Here is a 20,522-nt window from a genome sequence, read left to right on the forward strand (position 1 = left end):
CTCAGAAGTGCTCCTTCAAACCAGACTACTCACAGGATCATTGGAAAACCCTGATTAGAGAAACTGAGCTCAGCAAGTGGAAAGATAACTAGGCTCTGAGATTTAACAGATTTGGGTGCAAAACACAGCTTCTACTTTTTATCTAGTGAAGTGTCCCTGGCTCAGTCATTTCCTGAGTTCAGAGGTTAAAATATATGTGTCATAATAGTTATCTTCATAATCTTTGATTATTAAAGATGAGGTGTGTGAAAAGCCAGGCATGGGGTAGGCACTCTGCAATGGCAATTATCATTGTTGGAACCATCCCGCCCCCAGCCCCTAATTACCTTCTCTTAGCTTCTTCATATCGAAGGCGCAATCTGACCTTCTCTGCCAACTGATTGTTGCTGCTTGCGCCAAACTGGGGGAAAGAACAAAGTGGGGAATTATATGGCCACTGTGGCCGGTGCTGAGTTGGATTTCAAGAGCTCACGAGAGACTTGACAGCTTGCGTGGGAAGTAGCTAAGAATAGCCCCCAATTACCAAGCTGGCTGTGTGATAGCAGGGAAGCTAGTCAGGCAAAGACACTTCCTGCAGGCTGTGGGAAGACCCTCAAATTCAGACATCTATCATTTCTAGAAGAGAAGCTGAGAGCCCAGAATATCATCTTGCAGCCCCGAATGGCTTAGAGCCCATTCAAGCCCCAGCAGCATGGAGGACAGCTGGTCAGGAGGAAACAGGGACAGCCAATATACAAGAAAGGCATCCTGGGGGTGCTGGGGAGGGGCTCAACTGAAAACCCAGGGAGGCTGCAGCCAGGACTGAAACACTGAGTGAGCAAGGAGAAGGTCCTAGAACCTTCAGGGAGGCCTACAGATGGCTTGTAGCTGGACACATGGGTGGTCTGGAGACGGAAGGGACAGCCCATGTGCCATGTCTTTCTGTCAAGAATGGCAAGAAGCTACAAGGTTCACCCAAGCAGATATGGATATAGCTTCTCTTCACAAGCGGGGACACAGCTATATGAAGAATCAGATAGGAATAGCATTTAGCCATGGAGGCTGGGAGGCGACTTTGCTCAATGTCACCTGCTCTAGGAAAACAAAAGTTCTCCAAACATTCCAGATGGCTATGGGTCAGTCCTGCTCTAAAGCTTTCATGAAATAAATCTGGATGGTGCTCACACTATTCACTACGGTGCCCAGACTGAGCTTTTGAAGAGAGCTGTCTGAAAGCTGCATGTATTGTTTCAGGATGAACAGAAGGAAAGTATCATCTGCTTCACAGCTGGTGAAAGAAAAACAGAATGGTGTTGCAAATCTGTAGGAAGGAAACCAGAGAGAGCCACTGGTCCTTCACACATGCTTTCTGTGCAGCATCTAGAGACGCAAACGCATGGCTAGGCAACACTCAAGACCGAGGCTTTCCCCCCACAGCGCCGGCTTTCCCCCCACACCATCATCTCATGTCATCCTGGGGCCAAGAGGTCTGCAAGAGAATGGAGCTCCAGGAGGCCACGTTAGCAGGCAGGCCCACAGAGAGATACCAGTCACCTCCCAAGGTGAGAAATGAGAAGGCGGCTGCCCACTACGGCAGCCTCCTGGGTACAACTTCTACTCACACTTCCCGAGATGTCTGTCTGGGAGCTCACGTCCAGGTACTGTTTCGGCAGTGAGAAACCTGAACTTTCCAGAGAGCTGCTGCTGGACCACAGGTCAGAGTGGGACCCTCTGTCGATGAGGAAGCCGTCCTTCAGCATGGCGAGGCTCTAAGGAGGGGAGGGCAAGGTTAGCAACACAACTTTCTGGGAGGGAGCTCTGGTTTGTCACCCTCCATGTGCTCTCCTCTGCACTTCTGTAATGTGGTAGGAATCCTAGCTCACTCTGGGTATTCCACTTACCTTGTGAAGAGCTGGCAGCAAGTGGGTGGTTGCTCAGTGCCGGGTACTGTGCTGGGTGTTCTACTCGGGAAAGACTGGCATGGACACTGGCTCTAGAGCTACACTGCCTGACTTGGAATCCTTGCTCTGCTACTTGCTAGCTGTGTGACCTGAGCTAGTTGATTAAGCTCTCTGTGCCTCAGTTCCCTCTCCTAAACAAATAGGGATAACCACAGGGCCTGTCTCATAGGACTACCATACTGATTTAATGAGATGGCCAGTATAACGTGCTAGTACAGCCAACGCTCAGTAATTGTCAGCTTTATCATCATCTTACTTAATCTTCACATCAGTCCTCTGAAAAATGACCTAGGATTATCCCCATTTCTTTGCTAAGGGAGTTGTTACATGCAAAGGCTGGCAAATGACAGAGCAGGATGTGGTCCTGGCCTGACTGAAGATGCAGTGCTCTTAAGTGAGAGTCATGATAGGAACATGGCTCACGACTGTCCACGAGCGCCTGAATGCTTTCATCAGGTTGCTGCCCTGGGCAAGAGCTTCAAAATCATTCTGTTTGTCCTAGAGCATAAAGCTCCCTTCACTAAATCAGTTATAGCAACCCCGAGCCTGAGTCCTAATCTGCCAGTGGGAACACAAACAAACACAGTATCTCAGAGGTCAGGGTCATTCCGGTGAGGGGAGGTAGAGTGTCTAAGGGTTAAAAGAATAGACATCTGTGTCAGTGTTTATGGGTTCGAATCCTCGCTCCACCATGGACTCTGGGCTGTGTAGCAGTTATCTGTATGAAGGGAATAACCTAGGGCTGATGTAAGAGATAAGTGAGATATGATGCATGCAAAGTGTCCAGTTCAGTTGCCTGGCATGTTAAATCACACCGATTATCATTTGTCTGGTCCTCAGCAGAGGAAGAGCATGCAATGTAATTCTTATAAAGATGTTACATTTCGGTGTCAGGGCTGTGGATGTCAAAACCATCTCCCTCCATTTGGTTCTTTGAGAAGTAAGCCAGGTGGCCAGAGCCAGTGACAAGGACATGACCTTTGGACTCGACCAGATGGCTCCTAGTACAACTCTGCCAGTGATGTGACTTTAGGCAAGCCACCTATCGCTTCTGATCCTCCTTTTCCTACTCTACACAGTGAGACTGAAAGCCCAAAAAACTAGTGATGAGAGCTCAGTGATCTGTGCAGCATGTGGAAGTAGTGTGAGTCTTGGCACAGAAAAGTGCTCCGGGCACACGTGGGCAGCTCTGTCAGTTAAGCATCCAACTTCGGCTCAGGTCATGATCTCATGGTTTGTGGGTTCAAGTCCCATGTCGGGCTCTGTGCTGACAGTGCAGAGCCTGCTTAGGATTCTCTCTTTCTGCCCCTCCCCGATTTGTGCTTCTCTCTCAAAATAAATAAACTTAAAAAAAAAAAGAAAGAAAAAGAAAGAAAGGTGCTCCGAAGAAATTGAGAGATGGGACCCACATCACTGGAGCTCTCGTACCTTAATGAGATCTTGCTTTTCTTTTTCTCCACAAGTGATGGCCTTTTTGATGGCTTTTGTTTCTCTCAACACAGCCTGAGCTTCATCCAGTTTGTAGCTGCCCTGAGCATCAGACATTTTCTTATCGATTCTAGGAAACAGTCAATGGGAAAGGTCAGAAAAAGATAGGGTGAGGGATGAAGTCTCCCCAGGGGAAAAGACGACAGGCTTTGGTCCTGCAGCAAGGCTCCTCTCTATCCTGCACACCCTCCCTTCCCCAGGTCTAGCTGCCTGTGAAATGTCCCACAGGGTGGGGCTGCAGAAGCAACACCACTCTTTAAGTCAAGGGTCCTCTAAGCATCAGCTCTTACAGGAAGTGTTCCCTGATTACCTCCCTACTTCCTCCAGGCTAGGCTAGGTGTTCCCATCACACTGCACATAGCTGGACACTGCAATCATTATGTTGTGTTCTAGTTAGCAGGGCATGTGGTAGTATCCTTGACTTGTTACTAACAGGCTTGGGACAGGGGCAGGATTGAAAATGTTTAAGTAGTTTCGGTATCTGGCACAGGACAGTCCTTTAACTCAAGGTCTCTCAACCTCAGCATCTTGACATTTGGGTAGGATGATTCTTTGTTGTGGGGGGCTGTCCTGCACATTGCCGGGTATTTAGTAGCACCCTTGGCCTCTGCCCACTAGGTGCCAGTAGCATCTTGGCCCCAAGCTGTGACAACCAAAAATGCCTCCATACTTTGCCTAGTGTCCCTTTGGGAAGAAGAGCAAGATCTCCCTCAACTGAGACCCACTGCCTTTACTAAGTATTTGCTGAGTAAACACACAAGGAAGGAAAGGTGTGAATGATGGAAAACTCTCAGCCCTGCTACTTAGTAATGTGACCTTGGGCATGGCACTTAACAAGAGGCTGAGCTTCCTCCTCTAAAATAACCTGGGTAATGTCACCTGCCCAGCCCATGTTCATGAAGCTGTTAGGAATGTCAAATGGGATAAGTAAAGGATGGAAAATCAAGTGCACTGGGAGGTACGGGATAAAATCAGCTTATCTAGGCCCCATATACAGGTTCATTTTGGAGGGTGGAGGGGGAGTTTAAAAAAAAAAAAGAAAAAAGTTAAGGACCACAATGCCACTTTCTGAAGGTCAGACCAAACCAGAGATGGTGGAGGTCCCCACCCTCTGGGGAAGGAGGCTGGGGTATGGAGAACCTTCAGAAGGCAGAGATAAATTTTAACTGCTTCACACTTTCCCCAAAGGCTAGGCCTGAAGTTTTAGTCCCCAGTGGAGAAAAGGAAGTTTTACCGTCTGAGGGAACACCACAAACCCATTATTTCAGGATGAGAAACCGCTCACAGGCATTCCTCTCTGGTTTCCTGCTAGAAGCCAAATTGTCCTGGGCTAAAAATAACCTGAGTGGGGAATCACTGATGGGGGGAGCAGGTTTTCATCCTGGTCTGTCTGTGCCTCCGAACAGGAGAGAGGGAGAGGACTCGGGAGAGAACTCTGGTCTCAGCACGGCCCTCCCCCTTCCCTTCCCTTCCGTTATTTCAGCCTCCGTGGAGAGAAAACAAAGCCCCATTTATGTCTCCCCACTAAAAATAGCCTGTCTATTCCTTTCGAGGACTTGGGCCTGAGCAAGCCTGCCAGGTTGGCTAACACTGGTCTCAAATTTAGTTTGAAAAATTAGTCTAAATGGAGCTTTCTGCAGCAGAGGCGTGCCCGAGATGCTCTGTGGAGGGGAGGATCCCCCAGGATGGGAGGTGGCCCGGCCCCAAATGGAGGGGAGGAGGGCAGGGAAGATGCCATTTGCTTGAGTCGGGCTGGGGGCTCTGGGGAGGGGGCTGTGCCCAGCTGTCCTCTGCCAACAGGGTGAGGATGGCTTTGAATCCTCAGCAGGATAAGACAGAAGCGGTTTGTCTGCTGTGCCTTGGGCTCCTCAGACAGCCTCTACCTGATTTCCCTCAGGGGCCTTAGCAACCCAGGCTCTGGAATTTGGCTCCAGAGAGTAGCTCCAAGAGGGAACACTCTTGGGATTGAGGTTGGGGGGAGGGGAACAAAGGGTCACCATTATGTGCTCAGTGAATGAATCTCTCTCTTTTTTTTTTAAAGGAAAGAAAAGTTATGTGGTTGTAGGGGAGAGGAGGGTGTAGCGGGCTGCATGTGTTCTAGAATTTCCAAATTATGTGGCTGTCCGGAGATTCACACACCCGGGAGCCGCAGGACAGCCACACAGAAGCAGGGCAAAGGCTCTGACAGCAGACAGCTCTTCTTGGCAATTCTTACCTGGGCACGATGGCTTTGGGGGACGTGCCTTGAGATGCCGCACTGCTCCCCACCCACAGGGGTGACATGCCACATCGCATCTCCTTCCTGTTTACAAGGGCTCAGGGCAGCTGACAGGCCTAAGTCCTTTTGATTTTTCTTCTCAGACTCCTAAGAGGCATCCTTCAATCCTCATCAACATTTCCTTTTTTTAAAAAAACTGGGGCTGCTGACTGTGAACTGGACAAATGGAAGAGTTTCACCTTCCCCCATGCTCTGCAAAGGGAGGAGGCTGAGATAGAAGTGATTAGATCACCTCCCACCACTAGCGTCTGAAAAAGATCCCAAGGGACAAGGAAAGAGGCCTCATGTTTTCTGGGTATGATGAGGGGGTTATCCAGGATGAGGCCAGGAAGGAAGGTATTAGCACATGAGCTTCTAAATCCAACAGTCCTGGGTTCAAATTCCAGCTTTGATGCTTACCAACTGGGGGAGGGGGGGCTGGGGTATATTTTCACCCTCATCAGTGCCCTCATCTATAAAGTGGGGCAGAACAAAAACTTCTCTTAAAGGGGCAAAGACAATGAAACGAGGTGACTGATGATGCACAGTCATTGCCCAGCACAGACCCTAGCCCGGGGTAAATACAGAGTTCATCTGAGTTCCTCCCCATATCCAAGCAGGCACCCAGCTAGAGGTCACCCCCAACACCCCTTACTGACCCTCACACTCACTGCCAGGCACTGTCACATGCTTTAGTTTCATCTTTACAGTGACTGATTTTTCAGATAAACCAAAGCTCAAGGGGATTATGTCATTTTTGTAAGGTCCCAGGGAACTGGGATTTGAACCCAGGCCATCTGCCTCTTGCAGCTACATTCCTAACCCTCTATGCCAAGGTGTGTATTAAAGCAGATGTCTTCCTCCACACTGAATGTGGAGCCAGCTTTGTGCGTGGGCAGTCAGAACTACCAGGAGTCTTATCTGGGCCTGATATCAAACATCAGTTGGGCGGAGGGAGGAGAGAAAGAAGGCTTGTCTTTGGGGTTTCAGCATCAGCTTACCAAAGAACAAGAATTTTCAATGCTGCTCCAGGGTGACAAAGTGGTAAAACAGGTTTGTGGTGGCTCAGAGAATAATGGGAAATGTTCTAACCAGAAGCTCCTGAGGACTGCAGGAAGGGGGAGGAGGGAAAGGCCCCTGCGGTAAGATGACGTGGGAGTGAGTAGTCTTTCAACTATGTGTTCAGAATTTGGAGGGCTCATGAGGTTATTTGCTTTATAGGTCAAGAGAAGGAATTTTCTAAGCTCATATTACTGCTCTCAACTGTCCTGGCATACGTACATATACATATATTAATAACATATGTACCTATATAAGCACACATATATAAACCATAATTTATAATAACTTGGAATACCAAAAGAACCCTATTATACACAATCTATAATACAAAGCCATACTTTCTTAAACCTTGTGTGGTGGGGGATTCATGGTAGCTCTCCCCTCCAGACAGTGGGGGCTTGAGGGATGGGAAGACGTGAACAAGAACCAACCAACCCCTCCAGTGGTCACATTTCCCTGGATTAAGAGAGCCTACAGACAGACATCCCCAGGCTTGGAGCTGTGGCCACAGAGTGGTGGGGGTGGATTTGAGGTTCAGAGAATGAGGAAGAGGTATAGTCAGACAGCGAGAAAAAGCAAGTGACTATAGAAGCTGCTGACTGTAGAGATGTGGCCTCCCTGGGAATCTACATGAGATGTCCCTTAGGACAGAGAAATCTCCTGGATGTTCTCCCTGGGGCTTCCAAGAGGGGTCCCAGGCACCTCTGTAATAACTATACACTGAGTCCTTCAGACACACCGAACATGACTCAATGCAGGTTTGTTGCATGTATGATTATTCCTAATAATAACGTGACTCAGTTTCCTCATCTATAAAGTGGAGTTAGCCAAAAGAACATTCTTTAGAGAGTTGCAGTGAGGATCAAATGAAGTCACTCCAGCAGAAACACTGAAAGTGCTTCCCGGCAGAGTAACTGCTCAACAAATCTTGCTAGTATAATAACGATAAATAGCCATCAACACACCTGCTCTAAAGAAACAATAGAGATGTACCTTGGTGGCAAGTCAGCTTCTACAAGTGAAAATTACACTTGGTCAAAGTTATCCTGGGAACTCCTTAAGTCATCTATCTAGCACAGTGTGCGTGGCACCATGCATGCTCTTCTAGCGATTGGTGCTGGGGAAGAGGCCCTTGCTCCTACTGTGGGGCACATTCGCTGTTCGTCTTTAGGGGTTATGGGGAAAAAAAGTTTGTTTTTGTGTGTGTATCAGATCCTACTGGATCTACTGGAGGACATGAGACAGGTGCCCATAAGTGCCCAGCAATACTCATTTCTATGACAGAATACTTGTTTTTATGACTAAAACTCAACTGAACGGAACAGACTTTAATGGCTTCAGGAATTCAGAGATCTCTGGTTTGAAAGGATTCCTCTCTTCTCCTTCTGAACCTCAACCTTGGGTGACAGTATCTTGAGTAAACACCAGTGGAGTAGAACTGGGATCAAATGATTAGAGTGGCCTTAAAGAAGAGAGGGAGAGGGAGAGAGAGAGAGAGAAAGAGAGAGAGAGGCAGGAAGGGGATTACGGGGCATCCCCATGCTCTGCATGGCAGGGTAGACTTACTTCTTCAGGGTCTGAAAGCCACGCTCTTTGAACTGCAGCTCCTGCTGGAGGTGAACCATCTCTCTCTTTAGCTTGTTGACCTGGATGGCAGAAGGCCACACATGGGGCTAGATCAGAGGTTGATACAGAACTGCAGGCTGCCTTCTCCTCTAAGGGGAACCCAGAGCCCCCCCACTGCCCCTCAGGCCACAGGGTCACAACACCATCCCCTCAGTGATGCTGCCTTGGTCTCTGCAGCTGCTCGTGTAGTAAGCGTCCAAGCCTGGCTGTCCTGCAGGTCAGTCCTGGCTAGCCCTCACTTGAGGGAAACAGGAAATGGACAGGTGTCAGCTGACCTGGGATAGAACTTGGCCTTCCCACTGCCTTGCTGGACGACCTCTCTCGAGCCATCTCACCTCCCTGAGACTCCCTCTCCTGTTCTGATAGGTGAGGAATATGGTAATTCACAGGGCTGTGCATTACTTAAAGCAGGTAATGGGTATGGAGGTGAGAGGCAGTGCAATAACTTTAGAGGCAAGACATGGCCCAGGAGCTGGATTTGGCTTGCAGGAATGCTGTGTTTGGTTTGCAGTTATAAAATTTAAAAATTTAATTGCTAATAATGAAATATGGAGAGATTTCACATAATAAGCCTAAGTATAGCTCTCTTCTAAAAACAGAAGATCTGCCAACACTGAGCCCTCATTCCAGCATAGCCACAATAGGGTAGGGCTGAAACTCAACTACCCCTTTAGACAGGGCACACCTCTCTAAGGCTACACTCTTCCCAGCACACCCTACTGCTTCACCCCTGGCCCACTTCCCCCTTTTGTTTTCTTGTAGGCATGATTTTGGAAAACCTACCTGAAGTTATCACTGAGCCTGCGTTCCAAATACTGGCTTTCCCTTGAACAAGTCACTTAACTGCTGTGTCATAGTTCCACACCAGTAAAATGGGAATGATATTTATTCCCAAGAAGTCATGAAGTAATTATCATGAAGGAACTAAATAAGACAATATAGAATAAGCCATAGCTAGGAAGAGAGCATACTGCGTTAAGAACTGTAAGTTCTTTGACCTTGTGTAAGCCCTGAATCCTTGTGACCTTGGGGCAAGTTATCCTAAGCTTCTGTTTGCTCATCTTTAAGTGCAGATATGGACAACAGCTGCTTCATGGGTTTGCTGGAGGAACACGAGACAGCATTCATGAAGCACTGAGCACCATGCTTGGTCTAGTGACATGGTCACTGCTGTTACCATTACAATTACTGTGACAGCTGCTACCACTGCTACTACTGCTGTTATTTAGGGTCCTGTCAGTCAGCACCAGCCATCACTGCCTGGTAGAAGCGTCTCCTTTGGTCCAGTGGGTGGGCAAGTGGCCTGTGGCTGCCTCGGTGACCCCCCCTTCCACAGTACAGGCAAAGAGGCCCTACCCGGGATTTTGCTGTGGCAATTTCAGCTTTCAGGATCTCAGGGTCATACTTAGAGCTGGATGACGAACCCGACACCACTGCAACGAAAAAGAAAAAAAAAAGTTCTGTAGAAGAAACACATTTTGGGAGAGATGGCTTATTTGGACATCTACATAAACCCAGAAAGGAATCACTAATCATGAACAAACTAAATGTCCAACAAGGGGGGGGATTTTTATTTTTTATTTTTTTAAGTTTATTTATTTATTTTGAGACAGAGAGCACACAAGCAGGGGAGGAGCAGAGACAGGGAGAGAAGGACTCCCAAGCAGGCTCTGCACCATCACCGCAGAGCCGGATGTGGGGTTTGAACTCATGAACTCTGAGATCATGACCTGAGCTGAGATCAAGAGTCAGACGCTTAACTGGCTGAGCCACCCAGGCACCCCAGTGAAGGGGAATTTTGCTAAATAAATATGGTACATGCATAAGTGAGGATGATACAACTTAACGTGATTTAAAACAATTGTACGCAGGAATTCTGAACAAGGGAAAATGTCCAAAACTTACTGCCACCTGAAAACAGTAGTTTATAAAAAGCCATAAAGAGTAACTTAAATTTGTTAAATATACACAGTTAACAAACATATATATACACATATGCATCTAGAAAAAGCACAGAAAGAAATATACCAAAAAGATAATGTTGATATGTAGAGATATGGATGATACATAAGACCAATTTTCATCTTTGTATTTTTATTTTCCACACTAAGAGGAATACATTTTTATAATCAGAAAAATAACTAAAAGTATTATTTATTGTACTCTACAATATTAATGTACTTTAAAAAAATTTATTTGAGAGCATGCAAGCAGGGGAGAGGGAGAGAACTCCATGCTCAGTGCAGAGCCCAAGTTGGGGCTCAATCCCACAACCCTGAGATCATGACCTGAACGGATGTCAAGAGTTATCAAGAAGCGCTTAACCAACTGAGTCACCCAGGTGCCCCCTTAATGTACATTTTTAAGGGAAAATAAATTACCCATAACCCCACCACCCTAATTCAATTCTCTTTTCTCAAAGTTACTTTGATTATCCACAGTTGTTATGTAGTTGTAATTACTGCATTAAAAAAATTTTAAAATAGTATTTATGTCTTGAAAAGATATTTAAAAAAAATTTTTTTTCAACGTTTATTTATTTTTGGGACAGAGAGAAACAGAGCATGAATGGGGGAGGGGCAGAGAGAGAGGGAGACACAGAATCGGAAACAGGCTCCAGGCTCTGAGCCATCAGCCCAGAGCCTGATGCGGGGCTCGAACTCACGCACCGCAAGATCGTGACCTGGCTGAAGTCGGACGCTTAACCGACTGCGCCACCCAGGCGCCCCTTGAACATAACAGGCTTACAAAATGAACATAACAGAGTAAAATACATTTGAAGTAAGGACATGAGACGAAGGGAAGACAAGAATGAGGAATCACATCCACAGGTGTGAGGTTAGTTAGGGCTCATGCAAACATGGAGGGTCCCCTTCCTTACCAGACACCACAAACCTGGCTCTGAGCTTCCTAACTGGTGATGTGGAGAGGGAAAGGGGCCCAATGTACAATTCATGGTGTCCTTAATACACCATAAACACAACCCCACTGTTCACGAAAAGGATAGGGGTTCTTAGTATGGAGGCCAGAGAAGAGCTTCTCCCCTGGGGCCTTAATCCCAACCAGGTGTGCAATTCCATCATTTCCTACCCCCCCCGCCCCCCACCCCTCACATCCCACCTAGTGTCTTCTGGACACTATGTGTGCACGTGCACAGTGAGATCAACTGCTGGGGCCTGGAGTTTCCTGAGGACAGAGACTGGTGGCAATTTCCATTGTTGGGAGGTAGGGCCTTCTGGTTATGCACGAGTTAAAATGGAACACTGAAAAGTTCCGGAGAAGGGAAATAAAACTGTCTGCATAATAACAGTAAAGATGATAGGCAGTGTTGCCTTTGTGCCCAGTTTACAGTGATGATGATGAGGAGGAGGAGGCTTTACCAGAAGAGATGGGTGGTGGGAACATCTGGATGGGTGGAGAAGACCTTGCAGTCCCCATTGTCAGCTTGGAATAGGGACTTCAGAATCACATGTTTGTTTCCAACTGGAAGCTTTCATTTCCTGTATTCTAATTCCTCTGATGTTTGCTGAACTTAGGGATTTCAGGGTGGGATTTGGCTGGATACATAGCTGGAGGCAGTGATTTAAGCAATTTCCCCCTGACAGTCTTTTTTCAACAAAATTTTAAGGTCATTAATATTTGTTACCCACTGATTAATTGTAAGAACATGATGAAAAGAGTCATTGGTGAAGAAAAAAGATGGGGATACACTCAAAAGGGGGTGTCCATTCTATGAGCACCCCATCCTGTCAACCACTCTGCTAACCAGGCTGTGCCACTGGACTTGGGTCTACACCACAGGGAACTGTAAACGAGAGAGTGTTAGCAGCCTGGGAGAATCCATGAAGAACTGTAAGACCTACCCTAACAGGGAGAGCATGACTGTGGGGACCAGAAACACCAGTGCTGATCTGTGGAAAGTGGGCGTGCTCCTTGGACATGCTCAAAAACCTTGGAGGGAAGGGAACCCAAAAAAGGACAGACTCCTGGGGCACCTGGGTGGCTCAGTCGGTTGAGCATCCGACTTCGGCTCAGGTCATGAGCTTGCGGTTTGTAAGTTCAAGCCCCACGTTGGGCTCTCTGCTGTCAGTACAGAGTCTGCTTTAGATCCTCTGTCTCCCTCTCTCTGCCCCTCCTCTGCTTGCTCTCTCTTTCAAAAATAAATATTTTTAAAAGTTAATGAAAAAAAAAGGAGAGGCTTGATTTTATTCCTATTAAAAAAAAAAAAACACAAAAAACGGACTCCCACCAACTGAGCCACTGGGGGCTTGGATTCTTATGCTTTGGAGTACCACCGGGAAGTACACTATTTGTATCCAAAGCTGTTGAAATGGGATGTAGTCTGTTACCATTTTTTTTAAAGTTTATTTATTTTGAGAGAGAGAGAGCAAGAGCATGGGAGTGAGCTGGGGGGGGGGGCGGGGAGAGAGAGAAAGAGAGAGAGAGAGAAAGAGAATCCCAAGCGCCTCCAAACTGATACAGGGTTTGATCCCATGAACTGTGAGATCATGACCTAAGCTGAAATCAAGAGTCAAAAACACTTAACTGACTGAGCCACCCAGGCATCCTGCCTGTTATCATTTCTTAAGTAAACATTTTACATAAGTAAAAAATGCATGTGGAAAGGTGCACAAATCATGTGTGCAGCTTGATGAATTTTCACAAAAGAAACACACTCAGCCAATAAGCACCACAATCAAGAAAAAGGTCATTGACCTCCTTCCCCTTGTGCCACTATCCCCTCACTATCTCTCCAACAAAGGAATTTTATATTCGAATAGGACCTCACAGGGTGACTTTAAATGCCCACCTTTTTATAGCTTTTGATTTGTAAGCTTTTTTTCAAGTTACAGATGACCACAAGTTTAACAGTCCAACATAGTACAAGGTTTGTTATAAAAAGAGAACATTCCCCAGGTCCCTATCCCTCACTCCTGAAAAGGGAATCATTTCAATGTGTTCAGCTAATTTCTTGATTACCAAGAGGCAGCAAGTTATTTTTGTTTTAGGCATTATGTACTTACTTACCTCTCTGGAGGACAGGGAGTTAGCTTCCCACCCTTCTCCAGGCCTGACATGGTACATGTGCACCCCTCCCAGCTCCCCATCCTCGGAGACAGCATAATCTTGGTGAAAGCCATCTTCAGTGTTTGCATTACTTTTACTCTGTAAACACCACTCGGGCCAGAGGCATGTAGCTGACTTTGCTTACTTTTCTTTTCCGGCACATTTTTTTGGGTTTGTTTTTCCTAGAGTTAATAATTGTCATTTTTATGCTTGCTCACTTTCTACAAACTGATCACAGATTCAACCTCACGCTCTGCCAGTTATCTGAATCTCCCCTCACAGGGTCCAGGCCCGTCTGCGTCCTGCTGGTTTCTGCCCTTTGGCTCTGCCTGGCCCAGGCACGTGCCTGCTTTGGCGTGAGCTGGTTGCTCTCTGTGCTGCGGGCATCCTGAGATGCCCTTCCTGCCTCTCTCCTCTTTCCTAAACACCATGTCTTCCCCTCCTACCAGCTCATTTCAGTAGAACACCAGCAGCTTCCCAAGGAGGAGGCCACAAAGGAAAGAAGCTTTTGAAATCATGCATGTCTAAAAATATCTTTGTTCTACCCTATAGTTGATTAAAGGTAGTTTTGCAGGATATAGAATTCTAGGTCGTAAGTGATTTTCCTTAAAAATTTGAAGTCATGGCTCCATTGTTCTAGGTTTCTAGTGTTACTGTTGAGCTACTCTGAGCTCTGATAATTTTTGTGTGGCCTGGTTTTTCTCTCTGAACGCTTTCAGGATCTTGGATCGTTCCATGTTTGAAGCGGTACAAAGGTATGTCTTGGTGTGAGTGGACTTTCATGCATTGTGCTCACTAAGCCCTTTCAATCTAAGAACTCTCTTCCAACTGTTCTGGGAAATTCTTCTGAAATTATTTTACCTGATGCTTCTTCTTCTCTGTTTCCTCTGGAACTTTTCATTATTCTGATAGGTTTCCTGGCCTGGTGCTCTACTTTTTTTTTTTTCCCCCTCTTTTCTTTTCCATCTCATTGTATTTTTGCTCTGATTTTTTAGAAGATTTCTTCAGGCTTACCTTCCAATCTTCCTACGGATTTTAAATTTCTGCTATAGCATTTTAATTTCTAAAGGTTCTTTTGTGTTCTCTTAATGTTCCTTTCTATAAAATATAGCATCTCTTGGGGCGCCTGGGTGGCGCAGTCGGTTGGGCGTCCGACTTCAGCTCAGGTCACGATCTCGCGGTCCGTGAGTTCGAGCCCCGCGTCGGGCTCTGGGCTGATGGCTCAGAGCCTGCAGCCTGTTTCCGATTCTGTGTCTCTCTCCCTCTCTGCCCCTCTCCCGTTCATGCTCTGTCTCTCTCTGTCTCAAAAATAAATAAACGTTAAAAAAAATAATAAAAAAATAAAATAAAATATAGCATCCCGTTCTTGTTTCATGGGTGTGTAGCTTCTCTTGATGTTTTCTCCATGTATACTCCCTGTTCCCACAAGGCCTCCCCATCACCAAGGGTTTGTTTTCATCTCTATTTTGCATGTCAGAGGCTTTGCTCAGGTGTCTGGAATCTCAGTTGTCTGCTCCAAAAGCAGAATGGAGGGGCGCCTGGGTGGTTTAGTCAGATGAGCGACCACCTTTGGCTCAGGTCATGATCTCATGGTTTGTGAGTTCGAGCCCCGCGTCGGGCTCTGTGCTGACAGCTCACAGCCTGGAGCCTGCTTCGGATTCTGTGTCTCCCTCTCTCTCTCTGCCCTTCCTCCACTCACGCTGTGTCTCTGTCTCAGAAATAAACATTAGAAAAAATTAAAAAAAAAAAAAAGCAGAATGGAGTGAGGTTTGTTGACTGTGGCTTATATGGTACATGCTTTGGCCGGACTATTTCATCCAGAAATGCTCAACGTCTTTACATCTCTTTTATCTGGTCAGATTCCCTAGACTCTGCTACTATCCAGCCTGGGTGGTAATAGCCTGGCACCATTCTGGGGACCAAGTGGTACATGTGAGCTGGGATCTCAAATCCTATGGGTCCGAGTTCACTTAATCACTGTGTTTTCAGTGTGGTGCACCCCACCTTGTATCCTGCCAGGTTGGGGATGGGCTGTATGATTTGGGGAAGAGATTTGCTTGTCCTTTTCCTAAAACAGCTTTTACCCAATCCTCTTTATCTCAGGGCCTCCTCAAACTTGACTTACATTCCCAAGGACAGCTGAGGATTCCAATTCCCACGACTTTTGCCAGTGATCTACGTAGACCAGAGCCTGGTTTTCCTCACGATCAGCTTGTATTCTCTTTTCTCAGGTCTATCAGATAGGTTGTCACCTGCCCATCTGCTTTCCAGCTTCCACATCTTATTGTCACTCTTTTTTCTCCCAGTCTCCCTGTCTTTGTGCATGTACTCCTTAAAAAGGAAATCTCTTATTTTGCATTTTCTTGGTTTCAGGAGTGAGGGAAATCAGGTAGGTGGTTCAACTGACATTTTTAACTACAAGGTTCCCAATGATTGCTTTTTCAAATGGGAAACCAAGGCCTAGAAAGAGGAAGGAACATGGTGAGGGCCCAAAGAACCCAGTTATCCTGAGTTCTCATCTTTCAGAGGATGGGAGAACCCAAATGTAACACAAGAACCTTAGAATTTGACTGATGACTTGTACTAAATTAAGAGAAAATTAAAAAAAAATTTTTTTTAATGTTTTTATTTATTTCTGAGACAGAGAGAGACAGAGTATGAGTGGGGAAGGGGCAGAAAGAGATGGAGACACAGAATGTGAAGCAGACTCCAGGCTCTGAGCTGTCAGCACAGAGCCCGATGTGGGACTCAAACTCATGGACTGCGAGATCATGACCTGAGCCAAAGTTGGATGCTTAACCGACTGAGCCACCCAGGTGCCCCAAGAGAAATGTTTTTGAGGTTAGATACTCCTGGGTATAAAGGCTCTGCCACTTTTTACTAGTGTGACCTTGAAGAAGCTCCTTCCCCTCTCTGGGCCTCAGTTTCCTGATATGTAAAAAAGAAACAATACTTGCAGGATAGTTGGGAGGGGAAGGTTACTTTAAATAATGGATGTGGAATGCCCATCACATTGCCCTGCAGGAATGTAACAGGTGCACAATAAATATTAGTTCTCTTCTCTTTCCCCATGGAGCCAGAGACTGCACCAGAGGTGCTGACAAAGCCTCCACCCCCAGGACCCCACCTGTGGCCAGGCCCCACCTCAGCCAAGGCCAGGTGGCAAAACTCTCACAAGCTCAGGCAAGCCATCTGAATTAGAAACAAGGCATGTGACCTCACCAGTCTATCAACATGTTGGAGAGCTTGACTTGGAAGACAAAGCTGGTTTTAAAACCCATAGAAAGTTATGAGGAGGAAGGGTCATGTCTTTTTAACTGGGATGCTTAGGCTGGGGACACCCCAATTCCTGGATGGTTTGGATCTCAGATCTGGTTAACAGAGATGATCTCAGTCACTTTAGGTGGAAGTTCTTTAACATTCAAACCAGTGGTGCCTTTGAACTTGATGGAGTCATATGATAAGACTGCATCATTATTTCCTACCACTAATCATGTATTTATTATTATTAGTTCCAGGGATCTGTTAAAATCTTTTGTCATTTCAATGCCAATAAATTAATAACATCAAAGAATTGTTATTATTTATTGAGAGCTTGAGAATATGACAAGTACTTTTCCAAGTACTTTACATCTGTTAACTAATTTAAGTCTCATAACACCCCAATGAAGGTGATACCATTATTATTTTTTTAAATGTTTATTTATTTTTGAGAGAAAGAGAGAGAGCAGGTGAAGGGCAGAGACAGAGGGAGACATAGAATCTGAAGCAGGCTCCAGGCTCTGAGCTGTCAGCACAGAACCTGATGTGGGGATTGAACTTACAAACTGTAAGATCATGATCTGAGCTGAAGTCGACACTTAACCGACCGAGCCACCCAGGTGCCCTAAGGTGATACCATTTTTATGTCAATTTTATAGAAGAATTTGAGGCAGAGAGAAGTAGCATATAACTTGGGCAAAGTTACACAGCTAGTAAATGGCATATCCTGGATGTGAACCCAGGCAGTCTAGCTCGAGTTCATACTCTCAAAATATTATGTAAAGTATTTAAGAAGAATGTTGAGCCATTAACATATTCTAAGGGTACTGGTTTACTGATACCAGTGGTTTTAAACTGGGAGAATTTTGCAACCCCCTAGAGTATATTTGGCAATGTCTGGAGACATTTTTGGTTGTTATAGCCTGCGGTAGGGGGTACTATTAGCATCTAGTGGGTAGAGACCAGAAGTGCTGCTCAACAACCCACAATATATAGGACAGTCCCTACAGTGAAGATTTAGCTGGCCTCCAATGTCAGTAGTACTGAGGTTGAGAAACTCTGACATGGACCCAGGAGAGGAAGGTACCATAACATTTTATATTTAAACAGAAGGGATCATACACATAAAGAGGTGAAGTATGTTCTCCAAGAGGACACAGTAACAGTGGAGATTCAAACTCAGGCCCTCTGACTTCAAAGTCCAATGATGGTCATCTCCTACCATCAGGCTTCTCTGTGGAAATATATCATGCCTGCCCATTTGGCTCTTTTCCCCACCTTGACTTTTTATTTTGGAAACTAAATGTATAGCAAATTTGAAAGACTAATATAATATTAATGTACCCTTCTTTTTCTAGGTCCACCAATTTTTAACATTTCCCCACATTTGTTCTATCTATCCCTCCCTCCACTCCAATTCTTCCTCTCACTGAGACGCCTGGTTCATAGAAAGCCCTCAATGAATGATTACTGAAAATGGTGGGTGGCCAAAAAATGCAAACCTGTCCTCTATTCAAAACCACCATGTCATTGGCAGCTACTGATCAGCTTACTGAGACTGATGGCATAGTTATATTGTTTTTTTTTCCTGCTAGATCTTTTTTGAAATTAAGCTGTAGACATGATGCCACATGCATGTCTTAAGAACAAGGACATTCTCCTACATAGCCACAATATGATGATCACAATTAAGACAATCTTCCAAATATCTGAGAATGTCTGTTATGGCTGCTTCCCCCTCACCCTCCCACCCCCCACCTGCAACCTCAACCCAGGGTCTAACCAGGGTGCAAACATTTAATCTGGTTTATGCCTCCATAGGTTTTTGTTGTTGTTGTTGTTGTTGTTGTTGTTTTAAGTATAGAAGAGTTTCCCCTCTTTCTAGTTTTTCACACTTTTTCCCCCCTCGAAGAGTCCAGGCCAATTATCTTGTAGGACATTCCACATTATGGAGCTGTCTGGCTGTTTCTTGATGATTTGATGGACGGTAAATATTTTTGTCAAGAATCCTCCACAATGTTCTTACTGCATCACATCAGAAAGCACACGATGTCAGTTCGTCTCCTTACGGTGATGCTAATTTTACACCTGTGTAAGGCGGTAGCTGCAGTTCTTTCCATGTGAAAATACACTTTACCTTCTGAAATTCATAAGTGATTTGTGGGGTGATACTTTGGGTCCATATAAGCATCCTGTCCCCCAAAATATGAAGGTTCATTTTTATACACACTTGTCACTTCTCAGACTGCAGGGCTTCAGGAGAAAACAAAATCACCCCACCTCTTCAAATCTGAGCTTCACTAGGGACAATAATATCTCCCTGCCAGGGCTGTGGCAAGGATGATGCTATAGATTGAATTCCCTCCTCCCTGCCCCCAATCCATATGTTGAAGCCCTAACCCCCAATGGGATGGTATCTGAAGAAAGGTCTTTGGGAGGTGATTAGGTTTAGATGAGGTCACGAGGGTGGGGCTTTCATGATGGGATTAGTGACTGTACAAGAAGAGACTGTGCTCTCTGTCTCCCTCTCTGCTATGTGATGACACAGTGAGAAGGCAGCCATCTGCCAGCCAGAAAGAGGGCTCTCACTAGAACCAGACCATGCTGACACCCTGATCTTGGACTTCAAGCTCCAGAACTATGGGAAAATATATTTCTGTTGTTTAAGCCACCTAGTCTCTGAGATTCTGTTATGGCAGCCTGAGCTGCCTAAAACAGATTAAGTGCTAAAACGCTCATGACAGTCTCTAGGACATTACTTGACCTAGAAAAAGGTAATAAGTATAATACAGTTCTTTTCCATAATCTGAGACTCTGGGGATTTGCTTGAGTCGCCAGGGAAAAGGGCAGGGCTGGGAAAGTGAGTAACTGGGCAAGTTCTGTCCCCAAGGCGGACTGAACTTCTCAAAATGAGGGCTTCACACAGGAGAAGTATCCAGTGACGCAGCCAAGCTATGTCAACCTAACAGCATGGCCTAGTGCTGGCCCCTTCGCCCACACTGAGGATGCTGGAGGGGCAGATGGGATGGATTTACAACTTACTGCTGCTCTCACCGGCTCTAAGACCCTGGGCATGTCATCAACTCCGCTAACCTGTTTCCTTCCCTATTACAGGGGATATTAACTGTCCTCATCCACAGGATTATTATGAGGATTCAGTGAAATAGCATTTTCAGCCTGACATGTACTAAGCACTCAAAAAACATGGGGCAGGGCTGGTTATTAGAAATAGTGGTAAAAGACAAAAAACCCCAACACACTGGCAAATGTAAGTAGGCTCCTGAACAGGTACTGGTCTGGTACTGCACTGGGAATGAAGGACTGGGGCCTTGGCATGCCTATTCTCCTGAAGATACCAGTGCGAACCAGGGAGACAGGAGCCCCGCCCTTACAGAGTTAACATGCCACTGGATGTAATACAGACATGTAAGCAGATGTCTTGTGACACATGCAATGAAGAAAATAAACAGAGAGCCATTACAAAGGCTACCACTGGGGAAGGGAGTCTGTTGATGGAGCTGTCAGAAGCGAGCCTCTCAGAGGAGATGACAGGAAGAATGGGACTGGAAGGGTGAGACCAGAAGGGTAAGAGGGAACCAGCTATGCAAACAGACAGAAGAGCATCCTAGGCAGGGGTGCAGCAAGTGCAAAAGTGCCAAGGTGGAAAGGTGCAGGGCAGGCTAGGGGAGCAGAGTGGGGGGCTCTGGAGCCCAGTGAACGAGGAATGGAGTGCAGCAAGTGGCCGCATGAGACGAGGCTGGGGTGGCTGCAGGAGCCTGACCACAAAGGGCAGTGGAGGCTGTGGAAGGAATGATGGGAAG

At 46.1% G+C, this 20,522-nt stretch overlaps 1 protein-coding gene across 2 annotated transcripts in view; it reads right to left on the reverse strand.

Moving 5' to 3' along the window:
- WWC1 (WW and C2 domain containing 1) overlaps nucleotides 1–20,522 on the reverse strand; it is a 153,896-nt gene that overhangs the window by 48,828 nt on the left and 84,546 nt on the right. For both annotated transcript variants that reach the window (XM_047073130.1, XM_047073140.1), the window contains exons 4-8: nucleotides 9,730–9,806; nucleotides 8,314–8,393; nucleotides 3,369–3,498; nucleotides 1,602–1,748; nucleotides 327–400 (exon numbers count right to left, since the gene is read on the reverse strand). In XM_047073130.1, coding sequence (XP_046929086.1) covers nucleotides 327–400; nucleotides 1,602–1,748; nucleotides 3,369–3,498; nucleotides 8,314–8,393; nucleotides 9,730–9,806 — 508 coding nt within the window. The remainder of the gene's footprint in view (nucleotides 1–326; nucleotides 401–1,601; nucleotides 1,749–3,368; nucleotides 3,499–8,313; nucleotides 8,394–9,729; nucleotides 9,807–20,522) is intronic.

This window comes from Lynx rufus, unplaced genomic scaffold (assembly GCF_022079265.1).
Source record: "Lynx rufus isolate CCGP_SWC_20201006 ecotype Redwood Valley unplaced genomic scaffold, mLynRuf1.p SCAF_1, whole genome shotgun sequence".
NCBI lineage: Eukaryota > Metazoa > Chordata > Mammalia > Carnivora > Felidae > Lynx > Lynx rufus.